Source organism: Chenopodium quinoa, unplaced genomic scaffold (genome assembly GCF_001683475.1).
Source record: "Chenopodium quinoa cultivar QQ74 unplaced genomic scaffold, ASM168347v1, whole genome shotgun sequence".
Taxonomy (NCBI): Eukaryota; Viridiplantae; Streptophyta; class Magnoliopsida; order Caryophyllales; family Amaranthaceae; genus Chenopodium; species Chenopodium quinoa.
Window position 1 is genome coordinate 1,386,722 of NW_018745533.1, and position 15,306 is coordinate 1,402,027.

The 15,306-nt window shown below is 33.7% G+C and overlaps 1 protein-coding gene across 1 annotated transcript; it reads right to left on the reverse strand.

The window, feature by feature from the left end:
• Positions 1-8,320: 8,320 nt before the first annotated feature.
• On the reverse strand, positions 8,321-15,086 carry LOC110715980 (thiol protease aleurain-like). The gene is made up of 8 exons (XM_021894601.1): positions 14,826-15,086; positions 14,597-14,718; positions 12,708-12,823; positions 12,223-12,296; positions 11,885-12,149; positions 10,612-10,743; positions 9,460-9,595; positions 8,321-8,683 (listed from the first exon to the last, which is right to left on the reverse strand). The coding sequence occupies exons 1-8, from the start codon at positions 15,032-15,034 to the stop codon at positions 8,643-8,645; spliced, it is 1,095 nt and encodes a 364-aa protein (XP_021750293.1). The 5' UTR covers positions 15,035-15,086; the 3' UTR covers positions 8,321-8,642.
• Positions 15,087-15,306: the final 220 nt, after the last annotated feature.

A 15,306-nucleotide genomic window follows, 5' to 3' on the forward strand; every position in this document is an offset into this window, starting at 1 on the left:
GGAGACCCTATTTCTCCGTATATCTATGTAATTTGTATGGAGAGATTGGCTCATCTGATTGATAGAGAGGTGAAACTAGGAGGGTGGAAACCAATTCTGCAAGTCGAAATGGGCATTCGGTTTCAAACCTAGCCTTTGCCGATGATCTAATATTATTTTGTGTAGCCTCGACAGAGCAAGCGCAAATTATGAAACATTGTTTGGAGCAATTTTGTGCTGCCTCAGGGAGTAAGGTTAGTATTGAAAAATCAAAGATTTATTTTTCAAATAATACTAACTTCGACACAAGAGATAGAGTATGTGAATGTTTGGGCATGGAGCAAACTGAGAATTTTGGGAAATATTTGGGAGTCCCTACAATCAATGGTCGTACCTCTAAGCGAGAGTATCAATATTTGGTTGAAAAAATCAATGGAAAACTAGCAGGATGGAAGACCAAGACTCTTTCAATAGCTGGTCGAGCAACGCTAGTCCAGTCCACCCTAAGTACGATCCCCTCGTACACTTTACAATCGGTAAAGTTGCCTAGATCAACCTGTGATGAAATCGACAGGAGGAATAGGAACTTTCCGTGGGGTGAAAGTGAAAACAAGAGAAAGGTCCATCTGATTTCGTGGCAGAAAATCACTCGACCAAAAGCTGAAGGTGGTCTGGGGTTTAATTCAATGAGAGATGCCAATAAAGCTTTCCTTGCTAAATTGGGGTGGCGATTGTTAGCTGAGCCCAATGCACTATGGTCGAGAGTTGTAAGAGCTAAATATTGTGATAGCCGCTGTGACCTCGACATGTTCAAAGACAAAGTCAATGCTTCGAGTACTTGGAAAAGTATTATGAGCAGCGTGGACATAGTTAGGAAGGGAGTGAATATGGCTGTTGGGAATGGATCTTGAACCTTTTTCTGGCATCATAGATGGGCTACTTCCCAACCTCTATTAGAGTTGGTTAATAGAGAACCCCCACTACAAGTGCAAGACATGACAGTTAAAGAAATGTGGGATAAAAATGTGGGCTGGAAGCTGGAACTTTTCTCTGATTCCCTCCCTGAGAATGTATTGGGAGAAATCGCTGCACATTCTGTTATAGATGATGAGGAAACGGTGGATGAAATCTACTGGAAAGGGTCACCAACAGGGGGCTTCACAATAAAATCAGCTATTGCTATTATTCGAGATGCTGAGAATGAGTTGAATGTTGTGAGTGGTTTTCAAGGGTGGAAACTAGTATGGAGACTCCCAGTTCCTCAAAGGATACGGTTCTTTTTCTGGCTAGCTACCCAGGACAGGTTAATGACAAACAAAAATCTTTTTGTGCGTAACTTAACTGAGGACCCTCGATGCTTAGCCTGTGGATCAAATGATGAAGACACAGAACATATTCTGCACTTGTGCCCAACGGCCAGGTTCGTTTGGCAAAAGCTGGGAGTTCGAAAAAGTCAAGAGGATGTTGAGATCTCTTTTGCGAATTGGATTTTGCTGAACATTGCAGATGGAGATGCAAAGAGGGGTGAAGAGTGGCCAAGAGTCTTTGCAGTAGCGTGTTGGTGGCTGTGGAGGTGGCGCAACAAAAGAGCCTTTAACCCTGAACCGAGCATACCAATTGACCAAGTGAGCTTTATTTTCGCAAGGGTGGGTTTGATTAAACAGGCTATGGAAAGCAAATCTTTTGTAGTACAAGAGAAAGGAAAGCGTAAGAGGGAAGTAGCATATATTCGGTGGGTTGCTCCGAAAGTTGGGTGTTTGAATACGGATGGGGCTTCGAAGGGTAATCCGGGGACAGCTGGAGCAGAAGGTATAATCAGGGGCTGTAGTGGTGAAGTATTTGAATGCTATGCTATTAATTGTGGCATTTGCACCTGTACGAAAGCTGAGTTGATGGGGGTGATGAAGGGTTTAATGGTTGCGTGGGATGGTGGTCATAGACAAGTTCACCTATCTATTGATTCAGAGGTTGTTGCTAGGATTTTGGTTGATGATGAACCGGATAATTCCCCCTACATTCATATCATTCGCAAGTGCAAAGCCCTGATTTCTAACCGAGATTGGGAAGTTGTCATTTCGCATTGTTTTCGTGAAGCTAATCGTGCGGCGGATTGGCTAGCAAATTATGGTGTAAATGCAACGCAAAAATTCATCCTCTTTGAAGCGGTCCCGAGGGATCTTAGAACCGTTTTATTGGAGGATTTGGGGGGTGTTGCTTTGCCTCGTATGGTTCCGAGTAATAAGGCTGCTTAGTTGTGCCCTTATGGCATTGTGTTAGCTTTATTTGGTTTCTTGTTTTGTTGTTTTTTTTCTGCTTTGGTTGTTTTCTTTCTAGTTTGTTTGTGTTTCTTCTAGGGGCTTGCCCCTCTCCTTCACCAAAAAAAAAAAAAAAAAAAAAAAAAAAAAAAATTCCTCAAATAAATAAAATTTGTATTTTGTTTATCTAGGGGTATAATCGTCTTTTCAAGTACCAGTGGAGGGGTACATGCATATTTTCATGTACTAGTTGAGAGGTACATGTGTAATTTCCTCACCAAACAATAAATGCAAGTTGCAAACAGTAATTGGACAGCTTACCAAAAGTACTGAAAAATTACCACGCTTTTTCAATATATTCACATAAATGTCACCAGATTAACAAAAAATTCATTTGTCTGGTAGATAAACTTGTATTTTCCGCTTATCAATACTCATTATTATTGGAAACATTGATTGTCAGTTTGGTACGATTGGATCGAGTTAGTTTGACTGAGTCAAATGATTTTGGATAGAGTTAAATTTTTTCCTATACCCCTATGTAGGTAGCACTGCCTGCACCCCCTCTTCATCATAATGACATCATTTGATAATTTTTCGATTTCAAATCATATATAAAATGTTCGTTTTGGTATATACAAATGTTCAGTTTTGTAACATTAAATGTTCAATATTGTTAATACAACGTGCTATGTACTCATTGTTTCTTAAGTATTACTTATGTTATATTTTTTATGTACACATGGTTAATTTATTAATTTAAAGTAAAAAAAAAAAATTTTAAAAAATCAAAAGTGAAAATCTTAAACTTAAAAATTGTACACATCCTATACTTAGTATATACTAGGTTAAACCCCGTGCAATGCACGGATGTTGAATAATTATAATAAAAATCTAAGGAGTAATAATTATACAAAAAATAAATAAATCGTTTGACCAATTATAAAAACTCATGAAATATATTAAAACACTACAAACATATAATAAAAAATATTTATATATGTAATAGTTATATAGTGCAAGTTGATATTTTAGGAAGTTTACTTTAGAATTATATAAAATAAAAGTCATAATCTAGATGCAAAACAATAAATTATTTTTAGAAAGTAATTTTGGCGGGAATTTTTTTTATAATATATTGCCTATTGTCTCCTTAGATTCGCTTTTAGTAGTATGTAATTGATGGGTTTTACAAAATGACTTGAACATAGTCTCTAATTTAGTACATTTGGTATACATAAAAAATTAAAAAAGTATTTAGAATTATCATTCCTTGTAATAGATACCCTTCTACGTACTCTTATGATGTTTGTGTATTTTCCTTGATACATATCTTTTTATCAATGCATACATTGTTGTCTTCAAGTTTTTTTTTTTTTAATGTCATTATCCTGTGTGATTAGAGATCAAAATATATTAAAGTAAAATGCTAGTAACAATAAAAACACATATATTATAAACAAAACAGAAACATTTAAAAATACAAATTTTAACATATTGCAAGAAAATAATGAACATAGTTCAATATGAAAATGAACAAGTAATATCATAATCTAAATAGTTCAATACGAAAATGAACAAATATTAAAATCTAATTGAACGTGTTACAATATGATACAAATAAGTATTAAAATTGAAACAAATGTCTTTTAATGTGAGAATGATTGAATAAGTATAAATCTAAATAAATATGTTTATATATGAGAATAAATATTGAATTAGATTGCAAATGAACATCTTTCAATATAAGAATGAATACATAATGTAAAGAGAATGAACATGTATCAAATTTAATTGAATATATATGAACATGAAATCCATCTACAATGATGAATGTTCCACCTAAAATGATAATTTAGGATAGATTGATATTATTTATTAGGTTGATAGAAAACATAGGAAGAAAATGGACATCATAACTTTATATCATAATTCTAATGATCATAAATTATTATGTACACGAAGTCGTGAACATATATAGTATATAAATGAACATTTATCAAAATGAAAATGAACATTTATCTACGAACTAAATTTATATTTTTATAATCCTACAAAATAGATCAAATCCAGAAAATTAGGAAATTAAACTCTATTTTAATTTATATTTTTTGTCTAATAAATTTATAAGCTAATAATAGACCACAAATTAATTCAACTTAAAGTAGACTATTAAACCAAAATCATTCTACTATAATCATAAGAAATCATTGTAAATCTGGTGGTGGTGGTTTCAATTTGGTGTGGGTGGGGTTTGGTTGGGTTGGTTTCGGTTGGGGGTTAAGGTTATAGGTGGGGGTGGTTGTTAGTTCGTTGTGGGATTGGTTCAGTTTGGTTTTGTTTGGTTCGGTTTTGATTGGTGTAGTGTGGTTTGGTTTGATTTTTTTTTTGCAAAATTTTATGTTTATGATACTTGATTAGAAATTTCGGTTCGATTTGGTTTTTTTTTTTTATTTTTTTTTTAAAGAAAATCGAAATTTAGGTGGCTTGGTTTGGTTCGGTTTCAAAGCTAAAGTGCTGCGATTTGGTTTGCAAAATCTAGAAACCGAAATAGGGTGGTTCGGTTTCGGTTTGGGCAAAAAAACAAACTATAAACCAAACATTCACCCCTAGTGTGAGACCTTTAATGAATGCATTGGAGTGGTTAAGGAGGTATTTAATGAAAAGACACAATGACAAGTGGAAGGTTGTGCAGAAAATGGAAGGGAAAGTTATGCCATATGTAACTAAGTTGTTTTATTACATGGAGAGGGTTGCTAGGCACTGCATAGTTCAAGTATCAATGGGTGATACCTATGAGGTTCAACTTAATGCTGACAAGACGATGGTTGACCTCCAACAAAGAACTTGCACATGCTACCATTGGCAACTAACAGGGCTGCCTTGTGTTCATGGGTTTGCATGCATTCTTGATAAGAGGGTTGATCCAAAAGAGTATGTGGACCATTATTACACCAAGGTGAGATACATATATAGAAGCATATGATCTTCCTGTGCAGCCTATGCTAGGTCCTAAGCACTAGGAAAAAATTCAAATGAGGGAGCTACTACCTGCACCGGTGAGGGTTATGCCACCAACAAAGGGCAACATCCAAAGGAGGCAGAAAAAGATGCCAGAATGTGCTCAATTTGATCATTATGCCAAAACGTGTGCCAATGTAGCTAAAAAAAGTACCAGAACCTTCTTCCTAACAAAAAAAAAAAAAAAAAAGGCAAGGCTGTTGTACATACTTCATGGGTGGTAGAGCAAAGGAGGTTAAAGGCAGCAAGGGTTCTGAGTAAGGTGAGCATCACTTGGTTTATGTCAGTGTGCTGATTTACTAAACTTACTAAACACAAAATTAGTAACTAACATGTGTTTTTTTTCTTCGAATTAGGCTGGATTTATACTTGTTGCTACGATTTGTGGGGCTGCAAATTTTGATTTATATTGTGACTTTGTGAGCGCTAGTTAATGGTGAGGGGTTGGGTTAGGGTTAATTCTGGTGAGCGGTTGTTTCGGGTGAAGGGCTGGGTTTGGTGGCCGGCAGTGTTGGCGGTGGGGCTGGGGTGGTTCAATTAAATTTTTTTTTCACTTTCTATATTTTTTTTGGACAAATCATGGGTTAATACTGTAATACCCATATATTTTATGATTTAATAAAAGATAAAATTTGAGTTGTACTTTTTATTTGATAAATTTGTCAAACTATAAAATCCTACTTTTTCGTTGGAATCTTTATATGATAAATTAGATTTTTATATGTATATATAAATATTTAACTTTATAAAAAAAAAAAAGGAGCCACTGTTCCTATTTCTTCTACGTGGGATTTATTAATCAAACCCACAATTGATTCTTGTAAAAAGTTTAGTTTTTATTCTCTAATCTTCATTATTTTTATTATTCTATAAAGAAGCTTCACCATAATATGTTTTGCATAATGATCAAACGTTGTGCATTTCAACGTTGCTCGATCTTTTATTGCTTCTGTTGTAATTTATCCAAAGGTAATCACACTATCAACCCTTAATTAGATCGTTTGTTTATAATTTGATTGTATTATTTATTTTGTGTAATCACACGGAACTTATTTTGGAGTCGTTTGTTTATTATTATTATATATGAATTGTATGATTTATTATTTGTAATCTTGTACATGTATATAATTGATTATTATATGGTATTATATGATTTGATTGGTATTGAATATTGTATTACTTTTGTTGTACTGTATTATATGATTTAATTTTCGAATTGATTATTGTGTTATTCGTGTTAGGGTTTTTAATGTTGTTATTTTAGGGAGTATTGTTATATTGAGGTTTTAGGGTTGTTAATGCAGAGTATTATTTTTGGGTTGAGATTTGATTATATTTGGGTTATAAGTATTATTTCTCTAAGAGTTGAGATGTTTATGAATCAAATTGTCATGTTATTTGGGAACATGTGCCACTATTGAGAATTTATTATCATGTGAAAGATTACTTGATCGATGTATGAGATCAAAAGATTGAGATTATTATTTTGTTATTGGTTTGAGGCTCGGCGTTATAGACCTTAGTCCTTGGCATGTTGGTAATGAGATAATGATCATGAGTTAAGAATGAGGTACAATCTTTATTTATTTATTTTTTTCTATGGTCTCCTACAGTGGGATTGACCCATGTGTGGTCTGGTTTAAGGTGTTTTCTAGTTATTGGGAGTATTCAAGTTTTTATACTTGTTGGTTTTATTCGAATTACCCATGTCCAAGGCTAGGTATAAAACAAAGAGCATGGCACACTTATGGGTTATATGAGTTAATTGAGTAAAAATTCATATTATTATTCGAGGTTGAGTTGATAAAGGTTATTTTCAGAGTACAATGTGTAATGTAGTTTCGAACTACATTGTTTAATTGATCTAGTAATGTTAATTATTATATTATTCTTTGTATTCTGATATGTGGTGATTACTCAGCTTTTTTGCTGACGTGTGTGTTATTTTGTTTTGCTACTTGTGTTTGTGGCCATGTCTTTTTCTTATGGTGGCCCTGCAACGATCTATTTTGGAATTTGTCCTTAATGGTGAGCAGACAAGTTTGTATAAGCAGGTTTGATCAAGTGATCGTAGCTAAAGGGAGCTCAAGTGATCGATTAGTGTGCTATAACGAGTTCGTAAAGTTGTATAAATAGCTCACCTAGTTTATTGGGTTGTAATTATTGAGATTTTTGTAAGCCTTAACACTTGACAGGTTGTTGAGTGTGGCGGTAATACCTCCGATTTAGGTGTATGCTTCCGCAATTTTATTTAAAAGTTGTTTGTTTTTCTTTTATTTATTGTTGATTGTTAATAGTAAATCGGGGGTGTTACAAATACGTGTCCAATATCCTGCTATAACGGGTAATTGACTTTTGTTGACCGGTTTGGGCCTAATGAAAGAAAATGCCCCCTAAAAATGAGATTATTCAAGAATAATAATCGATAGTTAGGATTAATTAAAGTAAACGGCCTAAAGTTGAGATTAATAATAATAATTTTTCCAAAAGATAATTAATCATCTCGCTAAATTGTTTAAAATACAATTATCTATATCATTCAAAATATGACTCACAACAATATAATTATATCATCTAAAAAAGTTATTATATCATTCAGAATGTGACTATATTATTTTAGAGTATTAAATTTTGAGTTTACAACAATTTATTGTAGAAATGGGTCCATACAAGACTTATGATGTATTATATGCAGTGGTAGATACTAGATAATTTAGCCTAGCAATTGAATTTTTTTTTTTTTTTCCTTGGCAATATCAACATCCTAATAAGGGGTTGGTCAATTGGCACAAGTAAATTCAGTTTAGTAAAATTGATTTCTATTTAGTAAAAATAATTTCAATTCAGTAAAAATAATTTCATTTTGGCAAAAATAAGATGAAGTGAACTAGGTGGGAAATTATCAAAGAGTGGGGAATTAAGAATTTAAATGAAATATTTAGCTACTAAATTATAGTAACAAAAGAAATATCAAAAATAATTTCAGTAGCTAAATATTTCATTTTAAATCTTAATTGCTACATTAATAAAAATAATAATTATAGGTTACCTTAACTACTTAATAATAACCTTGTATCAACGAGCTTAATTTTATTATTACCAACTCTGAACAGATACAGCACACTTTTTTGAGACTCACCAATTTGGTACATCCCACATCCCACTATTCTATGTATGCCTTTCGAGAGTTCTTAATCTTCTTATATTAGAGTTATAAATATTTTATACAGAGTTGCTTGAAAGGAGATGACAATGAGTTTACAAGCAACACAGCCTAACATCATCAGCTATGTATAAGCAATCTGGTTGTAGCAACGTCCACGAACTTTGAAACCAAAAGATACCACAATTTGGAATCATTCTTCATGCTTTTTTTTTTAAAGAGCTTCATGCTGATACAACAGGATATGATGCACATGTAGCAACACCTGTAACATGTTAGAGGAAGTCAATCCCAGTCAAGTTCAAAAAAAGAGGTTACTAGAAACTCGATATGAACTTCAAAATTTACAGTGTGTTCGAATAAGGGGATATGGAGAGAAGTGGGTGGAGAGGAGAGCAAGAAAAGGGGGGAGGGGAGGGGAGGGGAGGGGGGGGGGGAATTAGAGTGATTCATCTGCACTGGAGACTAGTGTCCTTTACGTAACCTGGTTAAACCGGCCCGGATCCTCACTTTCAACAAGTATGAATTTCACTTGAAAGAATCCTGGACTCTATTTATATTACTTGATTCTATATAGTTCACCCTCCCCGGTTCCGCCTTTGGTGCCTGTTCAGCTGACCTCAGAGGCTTCCAGTCATCTGGAACAACCTGATCTTTTCTAGGCCTCCTTCCCACGAAACTGGAGCACAATCCTAACCTCTCTTCCCCTTCTCTCTCTTTCCCACCACTCCCTCCCACTAGAATTGCGAATCATACTACTACTTGGAAGGGGGAGGTATCAGTATTCTTCCTTTCCCTTCAGATCTAATAAAGGCAGAAGGGAAAAAAAATCCGTTGGATTCCCTTCCCTAGCCTGATATCATATCCAAATAAGGGAACACCAATCTCCGCTCTCCCTCCCTTCTCCATCTCTCAAGTTCATCCAAACACACTATGAAGTATTATGCACGTCACCCATGATAGCCAAAATTTAGGACGAGAAATTTTATAGTATGACTGAGTATAGAATATTTCACAAAAGTCAAGGTCAGCTTAACTTACCACACATGTTTTTGCCCATCTCCATCTTAAAGTATCCATTGTCACCCCAATCTTCTCCCCATGAATTCTTGATAATCCAGTAAGGGACCCCATCTTCCACCCCATATCCAACAGCAAGAACAGCGTGGTTCACATTCTGTCAAGCAGACAAGATTAGATGAGTGAATCATTAAGAGAAATACATCAAAAAAAAAAATTGTAAATTTTTTGTAACATATGAAATGGATATTTTAAGTCAATTTTGTTCATTCTTTGTAGCTTTCTTTCTTACATTCATTCATATTCATATTCATATATTCATATATATTATTAAAACTCATGGCAAGACATGCTATTTTGCCATGTATCACCAATTTTGCCATTTGGCATATGATGTGACGCCATATCATATTAGTCCATTAATGATTGAAAAACTTCATGCATTAACCTCTATGTATTAATGTTTAGTTTAATTGAAAAACTATTCATATGCATAACATACACCCTATTTAAGTTTCCCTTGGAATATAACTCCTTAATAATTGCACAATAATAAAATTTGTAAGAAATTTCTAGGTTTTATCAAAAATAATTTCACAACAGATTTGATTTATCATTAACCCTATATTTATTAACGCAAAAAATTATTCTTATAGTTGAACCAGCTCATATAAACAACAAACTACTTAACCTATCATCTTTAAATAATAATAAATTAAAATAAAATAAATAAAATAAAAAAACCACCACTTAAGCTGTGAGTGACAAACAACCAAAATATATATAGTTCGATTAAAGTAATAAATTTATAATAACACGGGCGATGCCCGGGCCAATAACTAGTCCTGTTTTTAAATATTTACTACTCTCTAAAGGAAGATCTTTTAATTTTCACCAACACAAAGAATTCATATGTTTTATAATTTTTTATTAGGCGGCACCAGGATATGATGAGTAGAATAAAAAGAAATAGTGAATGTAACTTTCAGTATTTCACAACCAATGATTGATTGTAGGTTAATGACATGCAGAACCACCTATATTACCCAAAAAAGAACTTTGTTTTCTTAAAGTACCCAAAAAAAAATTGAGCATAATCCAAAATTTAGTGTATGTATCTCATAAATTATGACGGCCTACACCCTGGGGTTATGCATTGATCTTAAAACTTACCATGGGAGCACTGCCACAAGTTGTACTGGTGTAAACTCCCTCCTTATAGAACCTGAATCCATCAACAACCTCAAATGCGACACTCACAGGACGGACGAATGCCACGGCATCCTTGAGTTCATCTTCAGCTCCCTGCACATGCCAAATAAACCATTAAACAATGTCCACCTATATATATATTTTAACCAATATGAATTATGGAATAGCTTTTATAAAGTTTCATAATTTAGAAAACAATTATAGTAAAAACTCTGCATTTGCTTTGACATAATAAGGTTTCAAAATATAGCCTCTCGAGACTCGGCTAAAGGATTAGATTGCAGGCTTGCAGCTATCTGTGACAAGTAAGGATACATATCCAAGTGTTTACATGCTAATTGCCATGGTGCAAAACTTTGCAGGCAAACTTTGTCCTAGGATTGGATAAAGGTGTAGGGGCAATCAACTTCTGCTAATAATCCCTCCATTTTCATCTGAAGATATTGTAAACTTTAGTTTCTAGGAAAGTTGAGTGGGTGTAAGAAAAAAGGAAGATCAAGTAAAGAAAGATGTGATAATAAGGTGGGTGGGTGTAAGGAAAAAGGTTGATAAGGTAAGAGAGATTGGTTGAAAGGGGGGCAAGATAAAAAATATGTATTACAAATAGACGGTAGTAGAATTGGGCACATCTACAAATAAAACACACACAAAAAGTATTCCATTTTAACAACTGTTGCATGCATCTTTCATATACTTGTATTTGTTTGCATTAATATATGCATAGGCATTTCCAGAGACTTGTTACTAGTTCAAATCACATTTTCATCTCAACCTTTTGTGAGCATATTCAGATAATTTAAGGTCACCTCTTGCTTAGTATACTTTACTACTGCAGCTTAGGAATTCATAACTTTGTTTATAAACTTTACTGTTGTTAGAATCCTGATATGGATAGTTACAATAAAATGAAGACTTCCAATAACATGGGGTCATGAGTTACCGAATCAGCACTATTGAAAATAATTAATAGTTTAAGAAAAAAAGTAAATAATAAAAATAAAATACTCAATCAAATGCTATAATATGGTAGTAAGGCTAATAAAAGGCAGAAAAACACATCTCGTTGATCCTGTTTGAACCTCCGAGAAAATATGATTTTTTTTCCTTTTGAGGGAACCAAGAATCCAAGATTATATGATTATTGATGAATATGATTTTAATTTTAGTGTCACTCTATTGTTTGTGATAATCAATAGTCATAATGCAATGACGGCCAAGATTGTAAGTAACTTACGAGGGTGATATTGACGGAACCATGGACTTGAACACCAACATTTTGGGCTGAGAATTTACATTCACCATCCTTTCCTGTGTATGGATAAGCCTCTTCAGTATCCAGACCCCCATTGTACTTGATATATTCAAATGCCTGTGAAGGCAAACCGCCATTGCAACCAAAATTGTTAAATGCACCAGCACAATCAACAAGCTGTTGCTCGGATAATGAGATATTCTTCCCAAATGCCTGTGCATAAGCTGCCTCCAAAGCTCCAGTAGTACTGAGACAACAAATAAAGTTAGTATACATGATATGAATACCGTATAAACATACATGTATAAAGATAAGCGGACCTGAATGTCCAGCAAGATCCACAGTGGCCTTGATTTTTGACTGGGCTAACAATGCCCTTAGCTCTCCAATCTTGCTGCAAATTCAAAAGGTATTGAACTGACATGAGATTCTAATTAAAAGCATATCAGTTTCCTCAGAACAGACCGACAATGGTGGGATTACAATATCGTTTCTAATATGAATACGCCCCAAGGGAATAAAATACAGAGACTTCATTCTTACAAAATGAAAGATAAGAAATTAAAATAATAAGTGAACCACTGGAAAACAATCCACTAGCAGTTTGGTAGAGGCCAAATTGTGTTCATCAAGCCCATTAGATTCAAAGGTGAAAAGTTAATAACTTCATAATAAATGAATTTTGAGAGAGGCATTATGATATTATCGTAATCCAATGAATCTTGCTAAAATGGTAATTACAGACAACAAAACAAAAATATAAGTATATTATTGGGGATATTGGGAATAGGTCAAGAGAGTGTACCGATGGAGGAGCAACAGCACGAGTCAACTTGTGACTTCCCTTGAGGGTGGCAGAGCAATTTTGAGCGGCTCCCAATCTATGCCTTTGAAACTCTTCCCACCTCCAATCAGCAAATTCTGGGTAACAGAAATAGAAATGGCGGTCAACAGTTTGTCAATTTAACAAATGAATATTCTATGTTGCAAATATAATAGATAGTTAGAGGACTCTTTCTCTTGGTAAGGGTTTTGACAACTATCAATATCAACCAAACATTTTACGTGTGCACATTTCCATAAATAAACACGAGGAATGTTCCAGAATCTAGTGCCTATAATTTTACTGTTAACTATGATGTGATGTTTAAAAGACAGTACATAATTAAAAAAAAAGGGGGGGGGGGTGTTCAAGAACTCATCTAAACCATTATAGCATTCTCATTAATTTGGCAGTTTGTTTAAGACGCACATGGGTTGGTGAAGTTCATATGCATCACAATGTAAAAAACTATAAGAACTTTGTGCTATGAAGCTATAACACGCCCAGCATATAATAAAGTGCACCTCAGCAGTCAGCACTAAAGCCCAAGGCAATAGGAGTCAACTGCTTTTATTGGGAAATGTGAGACAATTTCAAATTAGTGTTGGGAGGTGCAGTGGTGCACTGAATGAGCGCAACTGCCTTTGTTACACCAAGTATTTTAGCTCTTATTCAGTGAGGCACGTACCATACATTTGTGCTATGAGCACAGGCTGTAGGATCCCTACCTTACTTAACTTAGCGCACCTTGAGCTTTAACATACCCTTATAATCTAATGTTGCTTGTAATGCCGTTAAAATCAGTTCAATTCAACAAAAATCACTACAATTCAGAAAACATCGGCTGAAGAGAAGAGTCCAAGGCTGTTTTACTTTAATAGAAAACTTGTCAATGTATATAGCCCTTATCTCAACTAACTTTTAGTAGGTAATTGAACTTGGTAAATGAGCTTATTCAGACTTATTAAAATTAAAAAGACTAAACCTATATTTCTATGAACTTATTAAATGACTAAACTTGATTTTTGTATGAGCAAATTTTTTTTAAGGTAAAATAAACAATGTCTTGAGCTACACAATAAGTTCTTACAAGGTTACTCAAGTTCAATTCACAACAAGAAGTTTTAATAAGTTCAGCTAAGGAAAACACGGCCTAAATGTATCACGACATTTTTAACATATCAATATGACAAGAGATGCCTTAATAGGTACTAAAATATCATGTTAGACAATAGATTATACTATGATAGTATAGTAAGAAATTCATCCCAACAAACCCCTATCCTTGGATTATGCTTAAAGATTTGTGTTGACATGAGTCGATTTTAAGTCTAGCAAACCCACAAGGAACACATGCTCAAACGCTTAATTAAGGCAACCTCTTTAATAAAAACATAAATAAAAGGGAAATAACTCCAAAACACTTGAACAATAAGCCCAAATTTGTATTGACAAAATAAGCTAAATTTAATTAAGAAAAGGTTATGAATAAAACCAAATTGATAACATATTTATATTGTTAGATGCAGATTATATCTAGTTATTACATAAGTTACTCTCATACAGTGTCAGAATGTGTACATCCACAATAGGTGGTGACAGGATTCGATCGACATTTTTCATTGGTACTCTTAAACTCGATACTTTAATCAACTAAACTAGTCGACATCCACATGTTATCAACAAAAATAATACTTGTACTTCATAATACATAATTCAAAATTTTCATATTATATTGCCCTCGTGAGTTGTGACTCATTCCGACCATAAAAATAAAATAATTCAGATTGAATTAAGCAAAATTTCCAAACATAAGAAAATACAAAGATATTAAAATAACAATACAAAAAAAATGTAAATTATGAACTTACGATTAACATGAAGTTTGTATGAAAGCGCCTTCTTATTAGACGATCTAATCAACTTCAAATTCTCCCGATAAATTTCAAATCTCGTCAACATCTCATGAGCCGACTCATACTTCTTCCCATGCCTACAGAAATCCCAAAAATTCATCAAAATTTCCACTTCAAAGTTCAAACAATCAATCAATCAATAAATCACAAAAAAAAAATTAAAAAAAAAAAAAAAGAAATTTACCTGTGAATGAATCGAGCGAAGGAGAGAGCATGACGACTGTTTCCGAGGAGAGAGAAAATGGAAGATTCAATGTCTTGTAAACCGTCTGATACTAATCTGATGGGATTTTCATCAGTGAAGGTCGATGATAAGGTTGTGGTTGCGAAGCAGGAGATTATAGCTGCTGCTACCAGTAGTAGGAGAGAGAAAGTTGGAGCAGAAGCAGCCATTGTTGTTTTGGAGAAGAAAATATGAGATGAGATGAAATGAAATGAAATGGGGGGGTTGAAATTTAAAGGGGTTGGAAAACGGCAATTATTGGGTTTTTGTTTTTTTAGAAAATTATTTTTTTATTTTTTTTTTGAGAAAAATGGGGGATTGGGGGATTTATTTTATTTTTATAAATAAATGGGTTTAGATAATTTAAAAGATTCTGGATTTTTTATTATCCTATATTATGGGGGAAATAATGATCTGTTTAGGTGACATAGATACTGATGTG